This window comes from Molothrus aeneus, chromosome 7, assembly GCF_037042795.1.
Source record: "Molothrus aeneus isolate 106 chromosome 7, BPBGC_Maene_1.0, whole genome shotgun sequence".
NCBI lineage: Eukaryota > Metazoa > Chordata > Aves > Passeriformes > Icteridae > Molothrus > Molothrus aeneus.
In genome coordinates, this window is record NC_089652.1 from 14398175 (window position 1) to 14423284 (window position 25110).

At 37.6% G+C, this 25110-nt stretch overlaps 1 protein-coding gene across 10 annotated transcripts in view; it reads right to left on the reverse strand.

Moving 5' to 3' along the window:
- Window positions 1-25110, reverse strand: part of ABI2 (abl interactor 2) — a 65342-nt gene that overhangs the window by 14754 nt on the left and 25478 nt on the right. The window contains exons 2-8 of one of the 10 annotated variants that reach the window (XM_066553692.1): window positions 24389-24556; window positions 16400-16576; window positions 12696-12713; window positions 5654-5751; window positions 4752-4898; window positions 3597-3718; window positions 2498-2683 (exon numbers count right to left, since the gene is read on the reverse strand). In XM_066553692.1, the coding sequence (XP_066409789.1) occupies window positions 2498-2683; window positions 3597-3718; window positions 4752-4898; window positions 5654-5751; window positions 12696-12713; window positions 16400-16576; window positions 24389-24556 (916 nt within the window). Of the gene's footprint in view, window positions 1-2497; window positions 2684-3596; window positions 3722-4751; window positions 4899-5653; window positions 5752-12695; window positions 12714-16399; window positions 16577-24388; window positions 24557-25110 lie in introns of all 10 variants that reach the window. The other 9 variants (XM_066553691.1, XM_066553693.1, XM_066553695.1 and 6 more) reach the window with 9 other exon arrangements.

Below are 25110 nucleotides of genomic sequence, written 5' to 3' on the forward strand. Positions count from 1 at the left end.
CTAGGGCACACAGAGACGTGCGTTGGCAAAGAGGAGAATGATGCCTGCCTGCCTTCTCTCCACCTGCAGTCCATTTCAAAGGTTTGAAAAGGTTTCTGGAGCTTTATTCTAAGGCAGTCAGCCACTTCAGCTGCCAGACTGGCAGGACACCGAATGTCTCAAGAGCAATGCAAAACATAACTCTCCCAACTGCCTGCACTCAGCACTGCCTACAAAAGCCAGTGGGAAAATACAAAGGTGTTTAAGCTACGAATCCTCAAAATGAAAGAAAATAATATCTGGTTAGTTATGTTAAATAATGTATTACAATAACTTCTTGTGAATTTAGTTATTTCTGAACCTGCAAGAAACTCCACAAAACATTGCAGTTCCGCAATTAAGGAACATACACATGAAAAATAACTGCAGGCCATTTCCAGGATCCAAAGCTGTTAACCCTCTGTAACTGAAAACACAGTACTACCTATCTTTGTGCCACTTAGATATTCAGAGAATCATCTGGGGAGAAATGAATGTTAGAAACTGCTTGAAGGATGAAATAAATGAAGTCAAACTAGAAGACCCTCTTCAAGGGAGCCGTCAATTAAAACAACTCCTCAAAAACTTGCTCTGCATTTTCTTTACTTTCTGTATTCAAGACATTGATCATGATTCCCAGCAAGCAATAAATGAAGCAAGGTATCTTCTGTGCTCACATACAATTCTCTGGATTTTATACTGCATATAACAGTAAGCTGGATTTGTTATTCTTATATGCAGTATTACACCCCACAAACTATTCTGCCTCTACCATTTGTCCTAGAAGCAAATTTGAGAGTTTGCAAGAAAACAAGGGAAGAAGGGATGGTGGTTGAGGAGAGAAGTAAACAGAGAAACAGAACAAAAGAACATACAAATTTTTAAAAACTTGTACTGTTCTTCATTATGTTTTGCTTGCTTTGCACAACTTCTTACTAGGTCAGTAAATAAATATACAAGTTGCTTGCTCTGTTACTTGCTTGTAAGAGCAAATGCATGAACTACAGTGTCACATTCCCTCTGCTTTGTACCAATAATGTGGTGTACCATATTAAAAAATGCACTTTTTACAGCTAAGAAACAGCTAAGAAAGAATCCACTCTATAAAGGCTTTTCCCCATTTTTCCTGATGTGTCTTTTCAATGTGTGTGTGTCTCTCTCTCTGTTACTTAATATACTTGCAGAAATTGGTGGTGATTGGAGAGAAGGGAGGGGAGAGGGCTAAGAGGTTTTTAAGGACCAAAAGCTATGACTTCATAAGTGGTGACCTATCACTCTTAAAATACTTTATTTCAGACAAACCTCACTAATAAAACAGGGAAACAAAAGATCTTAGAAATAGTAACTAAGGTGAAATTTCTCTTATGAAATTGTGAATTTACAGTCATTAAAATATTAATCTTTACTTGGTTTTGACTTGTTAAAAATATAGGAGCAACATGGCTTAAGAACTGGGATACTGACAGTGCATCAAAATGGAAAACTGATTGGGGCTCCATATTCCACAGCTCATCTTCATGAAAGTAGTTTAGACATCATGATAATCTCAGATCAAAATTCATCACCCTTTAAAAACTTCTGGTCACAGTTAAGGATTCTAGTGGAAATATCTTCTAATTTTTTATGAGCACCAGCCCTTTAAACTATATGCAATTTTAAGAGTGCTTCTGGAACCTGGTACAATTTTTACTAAGAGATGATCACTAATAAACTCACAAACCAACTCCCTCCCCTGTAAGCAGCCTCCACCATAATGTAAAGCAGCAAAGCATGCAGGTAGCTACACATGAATTTGGCTGTCTGAAGGAGATCTTCACACTGCAATCTCCTCATCAAAAATAGGAGATACAGGACAGTATTATGGTTGGTAAGTGCTCCACTCTGCAACTTCAGCACATGAGAAAAGTGTAGCACTAAAAAAAGGAAGTTGCAATATGCACCCTAAGTACCATATGTGAAAACAAAATGCTTTAGTAGTAGTCTGCATAATAAAAATTTGCATTTTACCTAATACTGGACACAGAGAGCCTGCCCTTTTCATCAGTTCATTAAAGGGAGACTTGTCATTTGACAGCATTGAAGAAAACAGTTACATAAATTATACTTTGCTAGATGCACTTTTTTAAAATTGCATTTATGAAAGAGAATAATAAGACCCAGAACTATCAGTGCTGGTTCCTGCCAGACATAATTATTCTATGAGGTTCTCAGAATCCAAACAGAAATAAAATTATGATTTAGTGAATTACATAAATGTAAAAATAATAAAATTATAAAATTATTGCTGTTAAAAAAATCAGAACACCTTGAACTGTCTACTGTAACCATGACCTTATAGTTGGGTATTAACAGATATTTTCTAGTTATAATTGAACTTTTTTTTTTAATTATGAATCACTGCTGCTGAAGTAACTTTGCAAAGCCTTGGATCACGATCACATCTGGGTTCATCTGCCCAGCAGCTGGAGCAGACACTCACCTGCAGAGGGTGTGGAAGAAACAGCAGGGGGAGTTGGAGAGGTGAAGCCATCAGCAAGGGGCTGAGCTCCTGCAGCAGCAGCAGCAGCATCTGGGGCAGCGGAGGAAGGGGCAGGAGGAGCAGGAGGAGTGGGGGCAGGAGCAGAGGTAGCAGGAAGGGGAGAAGAGCCAGCTGAGCCAGCAGGGGCTGAGTGAAGAGAGGACGAAGAGGTGGAGTTAATAAGGAGATATGTTAGCAAGGATTAGAGAAAGCCTCTGACTATTCAGTGTTAGCTATTTATTAGCTGCACAGTATTTCAGAATGCACCAGATGAGAAAACAATGGAGCTGTTAAAGAAAGGCTCATTCCTGTGTAGATGGTAAATGAGGGTCAAGCAAAAAGACTTCTTTCCAGGTCTGAAGGGAACACAACCCAAAACTTTTCAGTGAAAAGTATTACTTTTGAAAGATGTCTTTGCATTGTATTATTTATGCTCCAATCTCTAGCATGGCTGTCTTTAGCCTTTGTATAAATCAGAAAATATAAAGAGGAAACCAAAAAATTTCCAGCTCTTTGTTTCAGAAGCATCATGTACTTCTCTGCAAGACAACTACAGGCTCTTCTTCACTGAAAAGGCTGAGCAAAGGAAAAAGAAGTACTAATAACATTTCCTGCTTCTGGAAAGTCTGGGGCCATTACATTGAGCAAGTATCTCTTTGTGACAATTCAGGCTTGCGTTGATGTACTCAATATTTACTCTGTGCCTGCCTCTCATTCAATCTAATTTTCTAAAAACATGCTTCTATGAATCTGCATAAACAGCCAATGAAAAAACATTTATTTGCTTAAAAGGACAAGGGAGAAGTGTCCCTCAGCCTACTAAAAAAGGTACTGTGTCCTACCTTGTCACATGCAGGCAGCCAGGCAAAAAATTCTGATAAACAAATTAATACATAAAAGGAACATTACAGCACATCAGACACTCTCAGAGAAGACACTACTTGATTCAAACTCATATTATCAATAGCAATGAACTCTGGGCTTCCCTTCAAGTTTAGGAAACTGCAAATGCTCAAGGTAAACAATGAGGCAGAAAGAGGAACAAGAAGTTTCCATTTACCTGGATAGACACTAGGAGGAGATGGTGTGGGAACAGCAATGGGAACACCTACACTTCCACTTCCACTGTTCTCTCGACTGCTGCTCCGACTGCTTGGGTGGCTTCCCCCACTACTGCCACTGCTGCTGTAAGAAGCCAAAGTAACCAGGGAATGAGTATGATGCTGCTCGTGCTGAAACATGAGATCCCTCACAGAGCATCTTACCAAATCAGAGAAGTAACAGGGAACAAGAGAAAAGCAACAAGGATAATATAAATCTCTACAAAGCTAGGCTTTCCTGAAACTCTCGACTTCGACTACAGCACAAGAGGGATTTTTTCAGTAAGTTAGCCTTACTGAACTTTGCCAAAAATTAAACACTTCCAGAACCTTGTTCAAAGCACATCATGCCAGGATTGTTAAGCCCTTACAGAGGAAATAAAGACCTTTTTCCTATAACTTTAAAACTTATGAGTGCTTAGACTGTGATTTGTATGCTTTCATATGAGTCTACTAAAGCCTAAAAGTTGTAAGATAGTAAAATTCAGATTTCTTATCTTTTTAAGTCCACTTGTTTAGCCATCCTCAAGAACTTATTATGTTTTAAAAGTAAAGATTTCAAGGAAAGAATTTAGCTCTAATCACATCATGAAATTATCTTAGTTTCCTAGAAAAAAAAATAGTCTTCTGCAGAGCCCCTGGTAATGCAGTTTAGCTTTATTCTGTGTTTGAAGTTATCAATATCCCCAAAACATTATGCCAATATCCCAAAAACACTATTTCAGCTATTCAATCTATAAACATCAAAGACTGTTCAAAATGTCAAGTATAAGCATCTAAGCAGCCCTTCAACATGTAGAAAGCAAGCTGTGTACAAAGTCTTCCCCCAGTTTAGTAAAGTAGTATCATGATCTACCTCCTTGAAAGACTTCACGACCTTCGCAATTCATTAAGTACTCTAAGTGAGATCACTAAAACGGAGGTGAACAGGGATTAAGTGAATAATCGTAACACGATTCCCTGTTCCGGTTTGATTAGTGCTCATTCTCATCACGCCACTGAGACTGCCGGTGCACGGGGTGAACGAGGGAGGCTGCCGGCAGAGGGAGGAGCAGGTGGGTTCGCAGCTGGGCACAGCAGTTCTGCCCCCGAGCAGGAAGAGGCCAGGCCGGTACCTGTAGGTGCGGTTGCGCTGGTTGACCGAGGCCGTTCTGACGGGGCTCTGCTGGGCCGGGGCCATGGTGCGCGTCGGGCTCGGCACGTAATCGTTGGGCACCACCGGGGGCCGCACCGGCTCCAGCGTGCGGTACGGGGAGTGCCGCCTGCACGGCACAAGCACAGCCACAAGCCAGTTAGGGGAATACACAGAACCACACACTTCTCACTCTCTGAAACACAGCTACACACTAATCGGGAACGTGAGCTTAAAAAACGGGCTTCATCTATAACTTTGCAGTACTTATTTTGTAGGATGAGGGGAAAAAAAGAATTAAGGATGTTCTTCGGGTACTTCAGTCTTCCTATCAGTAAACTCTGTGTTCCACATCCCATTCTTGTTTTAAAGGTAAGCCATTATCTTCCATTAAAATAAAGCGCCATGTTCTGTATGTATATACATTAAAACACACCAGTAAACAGCATTCATTATATATTATATACTCATTATAACACATCAGGTTATAAACTTCAGGTTCATAAAATCAGGTTCATAAACTTCGCATGAAATTACTTTCATCAAACACATCACAAATAACGAACAGTGCCATGCACCCATTTCTCAGTTGTTTAGCACCACCTGTGAAAACCACAGCTAAGGACATTTTACTCTACAGTATGTAATTTTAAGTGTTCTGCACTGAGAAAAAGGTTCCTGTTGGGAAAGGCTGATGATGCCCACTGTCTTCTGGCAGCAGCACACTAACACACAAAGACACAATCAGTATAAGAGGATGCAGATATAACACCTCTTGACCTTTGTGAACGCTTAAAATAAAACCATGAAATCTCTCCCACTACAGAAAAAGAAAGAATCTTCCCTCTTTTCCCTTTTGTTCACCCACTCAGTAACTGCACTTACCCAATAGTTCCTTTTCCTGACATGGGTGGACTTGGTGGCTTCTGGGTGGGTGGTGTTGTGCGAGGCAGCCCACCCATCTTCATGTTCTGGGTGCTGACCTGCATGAAAGAACGGGGACAAAAACGGCCTTCACTGAGCTCAGGGTCGAGGGGACAGACACGGAGATGCCTTTAGCAATTAACTCTAAGGAAGGGAAGGTTTAAACAAACAAAAAAACTTGAGAGGCCATGCGTTTTATATGCAATTTCCACTCTGCTAGAAGTCAAGAGTTGTGCTCAAAGGACTCTTTATTACATAGTTTTTAGAAATTGTACAAAAAAGTGAATTTGCCTTCAGGCTATCACATAAATGTTAACTCTGAGAATACAGATACTGCACCTAACTTGGCTGAACCTCCCAGTCATCTTTTGAGAAAAAGGCAGTTATTTCACATGGCACTACTGAATGGTAAATTTGCACAAATATTTTTGAATACTGTTTAAAAATACTAAGGCTTATCTAATAGGCCACAATCTAATGTGATTTATACAGATATGGAGAAGTCAAAGTAATCTATAAATCATCCATTAATGTTTTAATGTTTTCACAGATTATAAAAACTTTTAAAGATATTTACTTTAAATATTAGTTACATACATATAAACATACAGAGAAAGCTATTTTGAGAAAAATACAAAGGCGTATTTTTCCCCCCCCCCATTAAATCTGTAGCAATTTCATCTCAGAGTTTATAAATAAATGGATAGGGAGAAAAGTATTTAGCAGTGATGTGATATAACTGCGGTTGTCCACTTCCCCTCTGTCAGGTTAAAATACTAATGAAGTAAATTTTGCATAAAATAATTGACTCTAACTTCTTTCAAAAACTCATTTGCATTCCTGACTGATTGATTAATCTAGGAACTGTAAACAATTGTTAGCAATGTGCATTTTGCTTCCCTGTATTCTGCCAGCCAAGCAAAATCCCCTCAATGCACACATGCTTACAGGAATCAGTATACGGTCTGCTTACAAAACAGCTCAGATTTACGACTGCCTGAGCCATTGCTTAGGCACAGAGATACTCAGCAAACCTAAACAAGTGTGCTTACATCCCTCTCTCAGCTCTTCCTGTCATGCTCTATCTCACAGCATTTCTTCTTTCTAAAATGTGAGTCCTGGCTACTGCCCCCATCTCCCACAGAAAAATGAAACCATGATCAAGGCACTCAAGAGTGTTTGCAAACATCATTGAAGGCAGATTACTCCTTCAAAATTTGACTCTAACTCACTTAAAACCTTTGCAATGTTTAGATTTGTGAATTGATAAATACTGACAACAGAATAAAGAGTAATATGTTCAGTATTCTAATCCACTGAAACTTGATTCCCTGTCTCTAAATAATCCCAGTGCTATCACATTTTCAATCCGCAGGGAGGAAAAGAAAACCCAAGCATTGGAAGAGGTATTTTATCAGATTCAAAAACAGATGTCTGGATTTAGTTGTGCAAGAGTACTCTGTAATGTCAATTTAAGACAAAATTATGTTGCACAGCATTATAAAGTCCTTTAAGCCAACTCTAAGCAACAAGAAATCTAAAGTTAATTCAAGTGAGGGATGAGGTAAGCACTGAACTACAACTACTTAAAGGGAAAAGGGAAAGTGTAAAATGAAATATATTTTATTCTATACACGGAACATTTAAGAAATAGCAAAATCTGAATTTTTTTTTAAAGTTGCAGCACCCCCTGTATTTCCTCTTTCATTAAACATGCCTGTTTCACTCACCTGCCTATTTGAGTTTTCAAAAAAAAAAAAACCACAAACAAACAAAATCCACTTTAATTAAATGCTCACTGAATTGTCACTTGCTGTATTTCAAAGAGCCCACTCAGCCTCTGCTTTTGGATGTCTTTAGATGACAGACCAATCTGTGTGCCCTTGAATACTCCATTTAGGGGATTTAATTGGCTACACTATTGTTTCTGACAAGATGATGTAACCACTGGCTATCACTTTACAGTTAATATAAAATTACATATATTTCATACAAATAATGCTATTATTTTTTATACAATGATTGCAAGAACAAAAACGAACTTCTAGGCATCCCAGGGCTATGGCTACATGAAAAGACAGGATGGCTGAGGCGGAGGATGCTGGAACATCACACTGGGTACAGCCAGAAGTGGAGCTAACACTCGCCTCACCAACACAGAGCTCAGTGACTGCTTGATATTTCCATTAACACTGCAAATACACAGATCCTTGAAAAGGATGGGACAAAAGCTTTAGAAAATGTGGCCAAACAAAAAATGACCCGTTTTTAGCCCAGGAACTTAGCAAAAAGAAACCATCCTTAAAAAAACCCAACCTAAAAGATAAGGAGATTTACTGACAGTAGGTTTAGTTTCAGGGTACTGGAAATGACTTTTCAACATTGAAATTGAACTGTTCAGAGAGCAAGTAATTAGAATTTACAAAGTTGTCTTCAAATCTGACAGGACTGGTGACTTTAAGATCAGCTACTCTAAGTTAAACAATCCTGTGCTACTTCCCCTTTGACTTACTGCCAAATAATCACAGAAGAGAAATTAAAAAGATACAATTATTTCAACACTTCTGATCAAAATGGACAGATCCTTGGAAATAAAAGCATGCAAGATGCTAAAAAAATCTGAAACTGCATCAACTGCAATTGAGATTAAAGCACTGCAATATATACAGCTGTCTCCTTCTATAATAATTTCTACTGAGGGGAAGGAAGACCATTAATGCCCCCTCTCTTCCAAACTTTATTGTATCGCCTTTTCTATTTTGCACATATGGTTGTAAATACAGTTTCCATACACAAATCCTCACCCACACACATCGCTCTTACAAACATGTAAAATCTGAAGCAACAACCAGAACTCAAGGTCACATTTACATTTGCTGTCAAGTTTAAAAAATCATTTTTCTGGAGTAAGCTGGTATTTGCCAGAACTTGCACTGTTTCTGATATCATTTCCCCTGGTCCTGCACAGCTGGAACTACCCAGATGCAGCTGATTTAATGAGAGGGTGAAAGCAGAGGAATGCATCTGTCTGATGGTGGTTTGTTTCAGCCCCAGAGGCTGGGGCTGATTTCTCGCTTAAGTCTTGGAAATCAATTTAAGAAAATGCATAGCAAAAGAGAGCCTGCAACCAGAAAGATAAAGGAGTATCTGTCTGTGCCTTTGCTCACAACTGCACAGTTAACCAGCCAACCACTGTGTTTAGAACAGAAAAAAAAAAAAAGAGGCAGTAATGAATTGGGCACAAAGCTCAGGATAAAACCACAGATGACTGATGTAAAAGCAGGAAGACAACCCTGTAAACAGACAATAGGGCACAGGGTCTGTGCCTAATGCATGCAGGGATTTTTCAAATGACTTTTTTCCTCTCTCACAGAAAAAAAAACCACACCAAAATTTCCAACAGAAGTCGTGGAACACCAAGAGATCTTGGCTGTTTTTTTTTCTTTAACTGGATACCTTGCAGCTGAATTAACAAGCACATGCACCACAGAAAAATATCTTCTACCAAAGCTGTAACTTTGTCAGCACTGGAGCTGGAATTGGAAGTTTTGCTGAGGAAGAAACTACACAAACTACCTAAAAAGCAGATCCTTAGTGAGTAAGACATGCTAGAAAATGCACTGGGATCCAGCCCCACAGTAACAGCTATACAATGAACTGTAAAAAATTGATCCCTATGGACCATTCTGTTCCAAAAGGGTGCAATAGTACTTCATCCACTGTTTTCTATTATTGAGCTACAGTTTTAGAAAGGCACCATCTGATGACTTCAAGACACAATATGGCACCGACTAGAGTACGCTCTAGTAGTAGTACTCTCTAGTACTTACAGAAAAGCTACCCTCTTAATTTTTTAATTTTTAAAATAATTAAGACTTAATTGGCCAATTTCTATTTTTGGCAACTAGTTCTTCATAGATTGCAATGATCAAAACACCATCTTATGGTCCTACATATGACTGAGTTTCCTTCATACTTACATTTTTATCGGCATTTAACATATTGAATTTCTTTAGCACTCCACTGTATAAAGAATTTGTACTGAAATAAATAAATCAGCTAAAGCTGATAAATTATGCCGTTCATTCAGTTTAATTCTTGGGAATATTTTCACAAGCAAAAAAAATAAAAAAAAACCAAAACAAAACAAAACAGGAAGTACAGAAATTTATAGCTGGTGAGATATGGGAGTTGGTCAAGAGACTGCAAAACTATTTGCATTAATGTCCTGTATCTATACAGATGTGAGGCACTTACCTGCAAGAAAGCAAGCAAGCTGGGCTTTTTGGGGGGGTTGGGGTTTTTTTTGGTTGCTTGGTTGGTTGGCTGTTTTTCCCCCCAAAATCCTGAATACCAGCTATTGAACACAATCAAACCTCAGGAGGAGCTACTTCTAAAGCTGGACAAAGTCACAAATTTTTAAGCGGTGCTTTAAATTCAAACTGTATTTTCTAGAACTTTCAGGATGTCAAAAGAATAATTTTTTTCCCCAAACCTAGTAAGAAAAAGCGTCCCATCAGTGATGTTTCACGGATTATATTCAGAACCTTCAGGCAGTTTCTCAACCTTCTTGAGCAATTTGGTATCCAATTATGGGAAAAAACACCCCAAGGCTGAATGAAAACTCCCTTCCATGCCTTGCTTCATCTTGTTAATGCTGCAGAGATGATGAATAGATTTTTGGCCCATCATCTGCCACCTCAAAGTAAATTTATTTTCAGGCTGTGCTCAGCCACTCAAATACTTACTGTGCATGTCTAATCAAACCATTTGCTTGTCAGCTCATTAACCAGTTTATAGGGAAGTGAAATGTATAAATTTCAGCCCTGTTTGGCAAATGACCACAAGTAGAAGCTTCAAGCAAGTGAGCTTACTTGTTGTTCCCACATCCACCCATGCAAATTAATTGAAGAACCAAGTCTGGTGAATACAAAAAGGCTTAAACAAGGTCATTTTCAATAGATTTTCCTCTGCCTTGTAACTGAAATTTTCTTCAAAATCTGTTTAAAACTTAAGTAACTCAGACACAAATCCAATGCTACAGTCCGTCAGTTTAAAACTATAGCTGTTAGGTAAGGCTAAGGGTTTTTTGCAATCACAAAAAAGAAATGCAGGCCAAACACTTCATATCCAATCACTTTTAAGTGAAGTAAAATAACCATTCCCACAGAACTGCTTTTCACTCTTCTTTCTGCTTGATGCACAGAAACTACAGTGAGACAAAGAATAACTCAGGTCTACTGAGAGATGATGCACAGCTTTTTGCCTTTTTTGTTTTCTCTTTCAAACTCATGTTTTGCCAATGAGAAGCTGACTGACATGTTTGATTCCTCAAGTCAAATTTCTGACTGGGTTCACTTTAGTAAATAAAGGAATGGTGTTATAACAAAAAATGTTTTCATTCCAAACCTATAAACAGAAAAAAATATTTACTCTGAAAAGCCGTACAAAACTCTTATTGTCACTGCAGATAATGCACAGATATGTCAGTTCACATACAATCTATAATTACACAATGTTAAAACTTTTCTTAGGATAGTCATTACTTGTTTATAAACTGCAACTGCAGAGAGCAACAAAGAAAATTGAGTTTGAAAATTGGTTTTTAAGAACACTGAGAAAACCATCATCCAATATTAAGTGTGTCCAGAATAAGACATATTCAGCATCAAAAGTACCCATGTTATATAAACAGACAGTAAAAAACAGGGAGGAGACATATTTTGCCATTCTCAAATTAAAAGTATGCAAACACTGAGTTGAAATACTGTACACCTCACACACCTTTGTAAAAATAAATTTCAAATGACATGTGGGAATTCTCTCATAAATTACAAGTTTTCCATTGTTATTAGAGATGCTACATATACTTAAATACCTGACTAAAAGTACCCTCTGTCCTCTTCACAGGGGCATCATGGAGATATCTACAGAAATACTTGGTTTTATAGGCAATCTCAGGAATTTGCAGGATTTTCTTTTAGCTTTTTCCAAGCATAGAAAATACTTTAAAATATTTCACGTCAACTTGGAACTTCCTTTAATTAATATACTCATTCTATATATTGGCGTTCTATGTTCTAAAATACACTTCCCTCATTACAATGATGGCACCTGCTACTAAAAATCTTCCAGTCCCTCTCCCCCTAAACCAGCTGCACTTCAGGAGGAGGAGGATATCATCATATTCAATAAAGGCTATAACCTATCTATTAATTAATGTACTATGAACTCCACCATAATATCATGTAACCTGATTTAACTGCTTGTCTAATTGATTTGATGCTTTTTATTGCTGCTTCTACAGCCACTAAGACTACTAACATTTAAAGAATTTGACATACTTCAGCCTGAGTTCTTTGATGCACTATTCATTTACTATTCAACTAAATAAATCACTTATCTTGCTGCTTAACAGTTATTGAGTATTTTACACAATTATGACATTTCTGGAAGTTTCTATAGATGATTACCTCTGAGTATTTAAGCACTGCTATCAGTTTCTGAAAAAAAAATAAGAATACTGCAACTTTAAAAAATAATATACAGATTTGAATTTGTTACACACCTTTGGAGCCCATTATCTGAGCAATCTCACACTGAAACATGAATCCCAATCAAACTGTAGCTTACACCGCATATAGGATAAAAAGAATATTACACAGGGGGAGGCTCATATTCAGCTGCTATCTAGTCTGTGTATATTTTTGTCTACTCAAGGCTAGGACAACATCCCTCCCTCATAAATGATCTGCTAGATATGCTGAGGGCAGCTAATACTTTACCACAAAGCTTTTAAAATTAACTGTGTTAACTTCCATTTATATACACAGCAATTTATATCACAAAATGCTTATCCACAATGAGTTACCCAACAGAAGTTCTGTGACACAAAAGGCAGAGTGGGTGTTGTTTTAAATAATCTCTAGCATTGATGTCAATCATCTCCCCGTGTGTAATAATCTCAGAAGAGGAATGGAAATCCAGCCCTGGGGTTTCTTACCTTAAATCTAAGCAACCACTTAATGCATAAATGGAGCAAATAAAAGAGGTAAGGAAAAAAAGCATTGAAAGGTTAGTTGGAACTTCAGGATATGAAGAGAAAGGAAAAAGAAAGAAAAAAGTTAAGCATTCAGCATTAACAAAATAATGTATCAGTAGATCATAGAAAGAGTGGTTAAAGCAGAATGTCATGAACAAAAGATCTTCAAGCTGAAAATTTTAATATACATTGACCACTTTAAAATTAGCATTCAAATGCTTGTACACTGTTTACTCAAGTTCTTACAGTGCTAACAAAAAGGCAGCTTCTTTCAAAATGTATCATGAGATCTAGATGGATTAACTTCAGAGGTTAATTTATTTGAGCTGTCAAAGCCTTATTTGAGCCTTATCAATGAGTCTGAGCTCATTTAAATTGTTTACATGCATTAGCACATTTACAAGTAGCTGAAATGGAAGCTTCTAGCATATTAAGCTAATGCATGTTCTTTTATAGAGAATGCTGTTAGTTAACGTGATGCCATGAGATCTCTCTTGAACAAAGATCAAGAGCAAATCATTCAGTCTTGTAAGAAGTACAGCACTCTTTATGGATACTGTACCACATATCCACATTTCCTAAAGTATAAATTAAGACATTAATCAACAGATTAAAATCTTACTTTAAAGCCTAAGTGCTAGCTTTTTGACACTAAATTCTGCATCTTACTGGCACAATATCGTACATCTTTCTCCATAGTAATTTCTTTTAAAATTACTTGTCTTTCTCTTTGAATGATCTGGTTTTAGTTCAATTCATCTAAATGTATCATTAAGTTTGTTACACTTTCTGCAGCACTGAACAGCAAATATTCAGATAAATATTTAAATATTCAAATAAATAATTATTTAAATATTTGGATAAATAGTAGAGCATCCAGAGTAACTGATTTGTTCCATCAATTTAGGAGAGACTCTGCTCTACTAAAATGAAACATAATCTGATTTACAAGAAAAATCTCCTGTCTTAGAGTTTAAAGTTCTGTGGATCAATTAACCACTATGGTCTCTGCCTTGTCCAGCTCTACTGGAAAACCAGGTCCCCCTGCACTGGCCACAGAGGTCAGTCACACTGGAAGGTCTCTCTGCAGAGACCTCAGCAGCACTGCCTGATAACTGCAATGCCTAAATACACACCTCTCTCTCTGAAGGGAGCACTTGTTTTTTTTCTATTCTCTTGACTAAAGAACTCTTTGGTTGGAAGACTTTGTAACTTGGGAAACATTTGAAAAAATTGTAAGCAAGTCTCTTTCACACAAAAGATTCTTTAGATTTTTGCAGCATTGCAGCTTCAGGGAGGGAAGATGAGGGACTGCTGGGATGATACAGAGGCACTTGACTTCTCTCACATCTATTTAGAAACCATACTATAGAGCAACCCTCCCTGAACATTGTCTCCACTATGCTTCAAATTTCTGAATGGAAGAAGATGCTTAAGGGCCTGTACCACTTCTCTCTGCACAGCATACTGAATTTCTCAGCCAAGAATCCTCCCTTTTATGCCTGCATTATTCTGTTCAGCTTGCCATCTTTCTCAGGGATTGCAATGAATGTCTGCTGCATCAGCATTTTGCCTGGCCTGAAAATACATAATTCCAGGTCCAAGTACTGGAGCAGAAGCCCTTCAGCAGAAAAAGGACAAAGAATGCAGACTGAGGAACCCTGATGCTAACTGGAACTTCAACACTGTTTATGCAACAACTCCTTCTGAATGTTCACTTGAAGGGAAAAGTATCACAGCTCAAACAATAAAGAGCTATATATACACAAATTTAAAGCTTCTACATACTTCATTTTTTTCTCTCTGTTCTAAAGCCAGAGATCTAATAAACTAATCTGGAGTTTCTCAAGCAGAACAAAAACAGGTTCATAAGCACAACTGGCCACCTCTCCCCCATCAGCAAGAAAGCTGTTCCTTCTTCTGTCCTAAACACAGGATTAACCTAATTGGAACATATTTACAATCTTAAGGATAGCATGACTTCAAGTTCTCTGATTATTGTTTCACAAGTACACAATATTTCTTCATTTTCTAGACAAACATAGTACATGGTAAATATAATTTAAGTCTATCACAAGCATAACAAATGGATGTAAAACACACTCAAGTCATCATCCATTTGATGAACTATGTTCTTTTAGAAGAACATAATTCACTGCATCTTAGTATGACTGCTACATTGAGGTAAGTGGGATACCAATTATAATGATTTAGAGCCAGTGCTAAATAAGATTGTGATGCAGAGCAATTAAAAACTATTCTTTAATGAGTTCTAAAATGATCTCCCTAAAACAAAAAGTGATGATTAAAATATTAGCAACAGCAATCCTACAAGGGTAATATGCTTCATCCATATCCACAAGGAGATCTGGTGACCTGCATAAATTCAAAATTGGTAGCAGATTTTAACACACAACTGGTAATAATTTCCTGGTCAAAACTGTAGTTATTAAAGTTAGGTATGTTTTTTTATTTGTCTTTTTAAAAATCTATTCAGAGGTTGATTCTTTGGGTAAGAAATGGGAGGAAGGAGACTTTCCAATTAACAAACAGGATGTTGAAGAGACCTTAAGTAAAATTGCTTGGGAAAGATACTTAAATCAAATTGCTCAGAATTTGAATTTTAAAGAGTTAGGTTAAACAACCTATTGCTATTCAAATGGCCATCCAAGCAGACAAAGCAAATAGGTCAACAGAGATACCCAGTTACAAGACAAGCAAAAGAAATCCTGGTGTACTTTGACTGGAAGAAGCATCTTACCTTACTGCTACTTAGCAGGTTTACAGATTTGTTAGTTTGCCTTGTAAAAATGATGTCATTTTGTGCTATTTACCTTTCATTTCCTGGAACTTTAATACTGTCAGTGTTCTCATTTCTGTACTTGTTTTCCTGGCAGCACAAGTTAACAATGAGCTCACACTTGCTAAGACTGTGCTTATATTCAGGATGTGCTTTTAAAAACATATATCTAACCTCAAACATGATATTACTGCTGCTGTGTACATTGATCTAACAGCCACAAGTTGTGCCTCAGTCTGACCTCTGCCCTGAAATTCCTTCTTTTTTCCTTATCTTGAAAGGGAAAACCAGCTGGCTTTAAACTTGGCAGTAACACTCCCATCTCAAAACCCCACATGGCACAAAAGTTCTAGAGCACTCCCTTTAACAAAGCACATCAGTGGGTTTGTGTATAACTGACCCTGGCAGAAAGAAGAAAGGGGAGGCCATAACATTTCTCATGCAAACCCTTCCTTTATGTGAGCGTCAAAGTAAACCAGGGGCAATTACAGCTGGATCACACTCTGTGGTGCTAATTCAGCAGAAAAGTGATGGTCAATAGCCCTTCAGTCCCCATGTATATCCCTGGCAACTGACCCAAACAATAATAGCAGCATCACACAAGTTGATATTCAGAAGCATTTTTGAGGGTGGGACTCACAGTCCCAATCAGAAATCAGATTCAGTGAGTTTGCAACATTTAGAAACAGTGGGACAAGAGAAGGGGAAGGGACAACTGGAAATCGGACAGGACTCCTCTCATGTTTATAGACACATTGTCCAGGCAAGGAGAAACTGGTATATTACCATGAAAAGCATCAGGTTATTTTGAAAATATACAAAGACAATGAATTTGCAGTTTGGCTGTTTTAACAATATCACCTACCTTCACTCCATGTCCAATATCATCTAGAATTGTATAATCAATAGGTTTCCTGATGTAGCGAACTGGTCGCTCCAAGTTAGCTGGTGCAATGATTTTGTGAGTTCTTGAGGTGTTTTTGTTTGTAGTCAAGATACCAATTTCTCTTCTAGCAACTTTCTCTTTGTGAATGTCCACCGTCTACAAAAGACGCAGTGTATTTACTAACAGTGGTATGCATTGGAATACAGAGTCAGTATCAAAAAAAATTAAATCAGTTCTAATGCTTTGAAAATCTCTATACTGTACTAAACATATCACTACATATACTTGATTACAACATCTTTCTTCACCTTACTGCTGAATTTACCACCTCTAAAGCCACGCTAACAGCTGGGGGTTCTTTGGGTTTTCTGTTACCCTTGCTCTTTCAGTTTCAAAAAATTGATCTCCTTTCCATTCTTAGTGGTTTGCATCAATTTACTGACACTGTTTTGTAAGACTCCTTCACTTATCCTTTTTTATTTTACAACTGGTCTCTAAGCTTGTCTTTGGCATAGACTTCAACTAGATGAAGTGTAAGGATGCCTTCCCAAACCTTAATTTTAAGACCTGTAAAACAAATCACGAGCAGGTTTTGTTGCACTGCAAAAGTTTGCTAAATTAGGACTGGTAAATCCTATGATAGAATAAACTTTCACTTAGACAAATCAAGAAAGTATCTTGGTCATTACAACTCATCACAAAGCAATGATTAAATTTTAAAATACATTCCATACTAATGTATCCACAATAAAGCCAGAGGTTAAGCCCATTGCCTTCCCTTTGGACACCCAGGGCCAACTTTATATACTAAAATCAGTACCCCAGGAGAATCTTTGGTGTAAGACAAAGTCCTGCTGAAAATTCACTGCTTAAAAACATGTATGTGAATCTTGTTAGGTAACAAGAGTAAGAAAATGCTACCAAAAAGTCCACTTATCTCTTCCAGGAAATTATAATCTCTTAAATCATGGGCCATGGAGTTCCTTGCCTTATTTAAACCAAAAATAATTGCTTGTTCACAAAACAGCTTTCACTATAGGAAATATGCTAAACTGTGAACAAAAGTTTTAGCTACAGGATAAAAAAACAAAAGTAAAAACAGCCAGAATCACCACCAAACAGTCAGAGATGTCTTGTTACCACTTCAGTGATCTTGAATGGCACCAGAAACACTTTTCACAGTTTTGAATCAGGCTTTGTAGTAACTGGGGAACAGGTACAAATGAGAACTCACTTTCACAACACACATTTTTGTCTATTTTATTTTTCTGTGGGCAGTGGGGTTAGCTAGACTCTTTTACCCTGCTGTTTGTGCTACTGATACCAAAACAAGCTAATGGAACCTGTGCTACCTTGAACAATCATCATAACCTTTAAAATGACCAAAAAATATTTTAGAAACCCCAACCAATCCCCAAACTACTTCCAAGAAGTTATTTCTTTGCATTATTTCCATGGAAGGATTTCCACAAATACATGGGGCATTATATGTGAACTTACAATACTATCATCAAGATTGCCCATTATTTCCCAGCAACATATTTTCAAGATTTTGTACCTTTCCTAAAATTAGGCACCGACTACAGCTTTGCCATGTCCATTCTGCCACTCTAGTTCCACCTGCCTAGAACTGTAAGGTTTCCACTAAAGGTGCATAGCTATTTCTTAAAATAAAGCTACAGAAAAATAGATTTTAAGGTGAAAATGTATTGGCAAATCTCTCTTTGGAAAGCTCGAGTTTGTTGCACAATGAATTTAATAGGGGTAGTTAAACTGCCTGGGGCACCTGCACAAAAACCCACCCAGGTTTGGCCAATACATAATTCTGCAGGAATTCAAAACAAGTGTTACAGAAACACATGTATTTCTGCAGCTACTTAACAACTAAACCACTCTCCAATGAATTTGCTAAGGTCCTTTCTGAAGCTCCCCAAGATGACCAGGACTATACACCAACCCCCAACAGAGCAGTGCAGCTGAGCTCTTACAGTGCTATATTTGTGGTACAAGCACAAATGCAAACAGAGCACAACAACATTTTCCAGGCCAGAGTACCTAAAGTACACCATTCTGCATCAGGGTAAGATGTCAGATTTCATCTTCCATCTCAGGCTTTTATCCCTTCTCTGTGCTAGACCCTTGCTTTTGCAGCAGAGGGAATAGGAGCACACATTCTGGAAAAGATGGTCCACAGACTCCTCACCTCACCAGTCAGAGGACACATACTGCCCTAAGAAGCTGAAGATATGTGATGGCAAGAGCTTGGGAGGACAGTCTCATGACTGATGCACCACTGATGAATTAAATCTCTACTGCAGACTATCTGTGGTTAGCCATGTCACTGGAGAACTGCAGAGACATGACTTTTGTATGTTCTTTGTCTCACAGGCCCCTGATGCCATTTGCTAGAATGTTAGAAAACTTCAGCTGCAATAGCAGCTGCACTTCAGGATGTACTGGAACATCAAAATCTTATGGGTCTGAATCTGGTCCTTCAAAACCATTTTATGCCTTGGATATTGCACTCAGAGCTTTAATTTCAATCCAGAAATCAAAAAGAAAGTTATTAGTGCAGGGTTGGCAAGATGATTTCTCACTTTCTATTTCAAGTACTAGAACTCTGCAACTTTGAATATGTTCTTTCAGTACTTTCTGATGTAATTATCTACTAATATAATGCAAGTACAGATATTTAATGCTCATGTTACTGTAGCAATGGTAACTTGGTGCTGCGCAAAGCTGTTTCCATGAATGAAGAGTGGGTTTTCAATAGGAGCCACGGGTACAACCAGCTTCCTTAAGGACTATGGTGATCATGAGGCATGACTACAGTAACAAACAATGAAGTGCATAAAACCTAATTAAAACTTGAAGTTCATCTGGTGGGATTTCCCTTGCATTATGATTCAGAACATCTCTTTTACCTTGAATAGCTACAGAATGACTAAATGTATATAAACTGCACCTAATTCTGGTCCACACACCTAAAATGGTATTGAAAAGCGTTAGCTGGCAGCTTTCCAAACACTTCGTTTTCTTGTTTAGTAGACTATGGAAGTCATGAGATCATAATAGACCCATAAAATAGCACAAAGGAACACTACAGTATTCCATTAGTAGAGGAGGTAACAAAGATTAACCTGCTACCAAAGAAAATGAAAACATTTATCCCCAACACACTGGTAATTATTACCTCCAGTACTAACATAAATCCCTTATCAAGACAGGACAATGCACCAAAATGTTTATTCATCAGTTTAGAAAGTATAATGAGAAGGTTTTGGGGTTAGAGCTGGACTAACAAAACACCTGGCTTGAAAACTGTTAGGAAAAGCAGATAGGATACACTGTGCCCTTCTACAACTTAAAACCCTGTTTTCTAACAAGAAATTTTGGATACCTGACAGCATTATTATGCTTTTAAAAAATTGTTTCACATATCTCCATTAGCTTTTCCAAAAGCTTTCATGTGACAGTTAGTTAGAGGTTAGGCTCATTACTATCATCTTTTCATATGCTTTCCAAGATCCCTGCAATAGCCAAGGGAGAGCTTAAGGGGAACAATAAGTGTGAACCACCACATATTTTTGTGTTAGGAATTTTCTGGCCATTTTGAAACATCAGGTTTTCATACTGAATGCAAAAAAGCCAGTCTCATGCTCTGCAAATATTAAAATGAAAAAACCCCATGAAATAATTTCTGGGAAAGTTAGCACTACTTACAAGTTCACTTAGAAGCCACTGAACTCATGAGTTTTGAGGAATATTCTCTTCTACCCATAAACAAATTTTCCCAAAGTATGAAGTTAGTGTTTAACTAACTTAAGTTAGTTTTGGCTGGGACAGGATTCCTTTTCTTCGCAGTATGGGGCGGTATTTTGGATTTGTGCTGTGAACAGAGCTGATAACTCCAGGATGTTTTAGTTACTGCTGAGCAGAGACTGCACAGAGTCCAGGCCTTTTCTGCTGCCCATCCCACCCACCCTGGGGTGCACAAGAAGGTGGGAAGGGACCCAGCTGGGAGAGCTGGCCCTGCTGACCAGGGGACAATGCTCCACACGGCCTCATGGTCTGCAGCCCCGGGCTGGGGGAGCCTGGCTGGGCACTGCTGCCTGGGGCCTGCCTGGGCAGCTCTCAGCTGCTGCTGAGCAATTGCTTTCATTTGCAGCCTTTCTCCTTGGGTTTGATTCCTCTCTTAAATATTAATTTTCTATATTATTATTATCGTCATTAAAGAGATATGTACATATCTCAACCCACAAGTTTTCTCACTTTTACACTTCTGATTTTCTACCCATAGCTTGGTAGGGGCAAGTGAGTGAGCAGCCATGTGGTGTTTAGTTGCCAGCTGAGGTTAAACCACAACCACAAGCATGCTGAAAGTCTGAATTACAGTGAAATTTCAGAGACAAAAGTCCCCAGAAGCCTTAATTTGTTCCTCTTCTCAAACAATTCTAATTTAAATTTATAAATTAATGCTAGTCTGGTAGTCTAGGCTTTTAAAATTCCGTTTCAAAAATCTTAGAAGAAAATGTTGCTTAAATCTAGTATTGCTGGACTTTTATTTTTGATTAATCTTATTAATTTGACGCAATTCAAACTAATTGCAAATTACCTTGAAAACTGGATTATTACTTTAAAATTAGCAACTGCCTAATACTGACATGTTGGAAATGTGACATTAATTGTCTCAAGTTGCATGTAATTTATACACAAAAAGAAAGAGATCATAATACTATAAAAATGCTGAAAAACTACTTGTTCCATAAACAGGTAACGTGCCCTGTGCAAAACTGGCCTTGCATCACCATTTTTTAAGTGTTTTGCTATTCTTGTGCCTTGCAAGCATAAGACAAGTGAGAAAGGTCACAAACCCTTACTGACTTTTCAGTGGGAAGCCCAAGTGAACTGCCCTGCAGAGACTGAGCAGCTGGCAGATGTTGCTGGAGCCCAGCTAAGCAGCAGCTGTGCCTGCAGAGAATCCAAGGCTGCAGTCTATCCAATGCCTGCTCTCACAGCCCAGAGTGTGGCAGGCACTTCTGGAAGGGGAGGATGTAGCACATCTCCCCACAACACAGTGCCACTGCAGAAAACTCAGCACTGCTACTCATCTTGGTGATAACCTGCTTGTTTATATAATCAGCAGCAGAGTTATTTATAAATGACCTTGCTAAACATGAAAAAAACATTTCTTATCATACAAATATTTAAACCTGAAAATCTGCCAGATTAGTTTAAAGAATTTGGACATTAGTAGCATTTCACAGTGACTGCTAGCTTGAAAGCTGCAAGATATTTTTTTTAATAAGTATAAATATTTGTACATATGATCTGCATTTAAGATTTAAATTCATAGTCAAATATGAAACACTGTGTATCATCTAGTTCTCGACAAGGTTCAAGAAGGCAAGTAAGAATAGACTCATCAGCTTTCAGACCAAACCAAAGTAATTCTAATTTTTAAACCAATAGGATTTAATCACTTCCATAAAAATAGTTTCAATAGTAACAATTTCCTTATTCACAACCTATACACAACTTGAAAAAGCACAAATTATTATCAACTTCCTTTTCAGCTCTTTGATTAGCTTGGCATTTGGAAGGAAACACAGAAAGGGATTTAAATTGGCATTCTACCAATGAACAGAGAATCACAGTATTTTATCTTACAAAGTTAATCACACCTCTCCCAGTCTGAGCTACTTGTACAAAACAAGCACTTTGGGAAAAAATTTCATACCAAGCACCAAATGATTCTGCTCCCTTCTTTGGAGCATATGTGGAATCCCAAACAAGAATTAAAAGTGGGATTCCATCAAGATATCACAATTTGCATATACTGTTTTCTAAACTTAAATAACAAGACCTACTGACTAAAGCATTAATGCAAAAATTAATTTACCATCTGTAATTACCAACCTGTTTTCTGTTCTATGTTACTGACTTCATTTCAAGTCAGTCTGACTGAAATCCTAATTTGGCAGTGAGGTATTACACCACAACACATTTTCAGTCCTGTTAGAAAAAACTCACCAAACTTTACACCCAACATAAACACCAAGGAAACCTTCTGCAGATTAGGCTAATTTTAGAAGTATAACCAAATTTCTTGAAAAGAAATTATTTCTTTCTAGAGAAACTGCGTAAAATATTTTTTTAAAGAAAAATAACCCTGGAAATTAAGACAGATAACACGCTAACCTACAACATTGGTATTATGGGGGAAAGCCACTTCCAGACACATTAACTTAACTTAGTAAAGTTCCTTGGATCAATACACTTCATGTATGAAATATCCAAAATTTAAATACTGTCTGCCCCTCTGATATTATTTCTTCCATAAAGATTTGGGGAGCATCCTACATACAGATGCAGGCTCAAAAAACCTGAAACAAACCACATAAAAAAATCCCCCCAGACAAACTAGATTTTCAGTTTTACAGCAGAATTTAAAAAAAAAAAATCACAGATTTTTTTTGGGTTGTTCAAGCTCAACCTATGAAATTTTGCAGATACATCTTCATTAAGTGTTGGGGTACTGCTAATTTAGTGCTCTATTTTAAATAACTAGCTGTATTGTATAAAGGTCAAAGACAATCTGACCTAGCTCTCAATCTGCATAAATGTCACCTTCTCAGGAGGAAAAAATTTAAAATGGTATGACTCTTTCCACAAAAGCTACTTCACAGAAGCTGTCTGACAAAATGAATTTTCCACATTCACGAAATGCAAAATATACTGTCTTTTGCATCAGGCTCTCAAACAGCTGAACACATGTGAGCTGGCACTAGCCTGTGAGGAAGCACATACACACACAGAGCATACAGATACAGCACACAGGCATACACAGGATAATTCATAACATTTTCTGGGGGAAAAAATTAATTTACTTGTCCACATAATGATTAACATGGAGCATCTAGCAGAAGAAATCAAACTTGCAGTTTATTTTTGATGCAGGTCCATGAGACAATTGAAGCAATCTAATAGCACAGCCCTATCAAAAGAAAATCCTCCCCCACCTCTTTCTTTGTACTTGCCCTGGGATTCCTCTGACCCAATCAGAGGCAATTCAGCCCACTAGCCAGCATAAAATTATTCACTTATTTTGCTGGTTCAAATAGATCCAATCCATCCATTTATTTCCTACCTTGCAAAGCCCCTACTTTCAAATGTTTTTCTAAATAACACAGTATTCTTTATTTTAATTTATATTCTTGCATGGAGATCAAGAAACTCCAGTAGCCAAAATGTATTGGTCAACTAAGACACAAAATATTCAGTAAACACACAAAAACCAGAACCAGCTGTATCATTGCTTTTAATTTCTCTTTTAATCCATCAAGTGGCTGGTAAATCCCCATTTTTATATATCATTCATTCTCAGCCCATTCTGGTAGTAACTCTTATCAATGTGGTGATTGAAGCTGGGTTCCTGATTGTAGGAGCTTAGTTTACTGCTGCTCAGAAAAACTGCAAACAATGGCAGGAGTTCTGCAGCCATACACAAATTGAAACATGAATTTTGGCTTTTGTTCATGTCACTGCAAAGTACATTTGATTAAGAAAAGCCAGGAGCAAACTATTTTTGTCATCTATGCTGTTGTCATTAGATGCCAGTATTACAGCCACCGAAAAAGTAAAAGGATGATGAGTACTGTTTTTCACCATCCATTTAGTATTTCTTAACATAATATTCTCACTTTACCATTAGCAATTCTTCTGTGCTCTTTGCTTATGCAGAATGATCCCCTCTCCAAACAATAATCTGGCTGAGAATGCATTTAACCTGCTCTGGTATGTAAAATGCTCACACTAACACTGGTATAGAATCACATGATGAGACCCAATCCCAAATGAGTATGAGAAGAAATGCATCCTTTTGTTTTAAATTCTTCTCTCTCACAAGATGTCAGCTCAGAGTTTTACTTGCTATGAAATATCAAAGGCAAAAGAAGAAAGTCTCACTTGTGAAATGTGGTTGATTGAAGATTCCATGCGCCGGAGCTGGGATGCCTGGATATCCAGCATTTGGAGAACATTGTTGGCCAAGGTGTTGATCAGATAGGCTACGCTTGCTAAGGACTGCGTTGTGTAGGCTTTGGTTTCTTCCAGGGCTCGCTGCTTATCTGCTGACTGAAAAACACAAAGAAAAGGGTTATTTAGTATGAAGTCTTTCACACAAAGATTCTTGGAATGAACTCTTTTTGCCTCTCTTTACAGACAACGAATTATACAAATCAAACTAATTCTAAATAAAAGTTGCTATTTTTCCACAGAAGATACCTTGGTATTTAAAGCATTTCTACACTTTCTAAGAAGAATTAAGCTCCTTTTCTTCTTGAAATATACTCAGATTTTTCTTGGAAAAAGTTCAATTTCTCATTCAATATTTTAGCAATTTACTTGAAAAGCACTTTGAGACACCTATCCTAGATTTTATACAGTTTAGAACTGTTTCATTTTTCTAAACTTGCTACTTCATTTATAACTCCTAACAGCCTACAAGGAGCTGCCAAATACCATATTCCTCATGTCTCCTAATCACTTAATCCTCAATCTCCTAATCATTGCTGTTACAAATAGTCATTCACAGAGAATGAACTATATTCCTGTAAGATGGTAGCTGAATACAATGTGAGAGGAATCCTTTTACAAAGAGTAAGTCCATGTTTTCTTCTTGAACATGT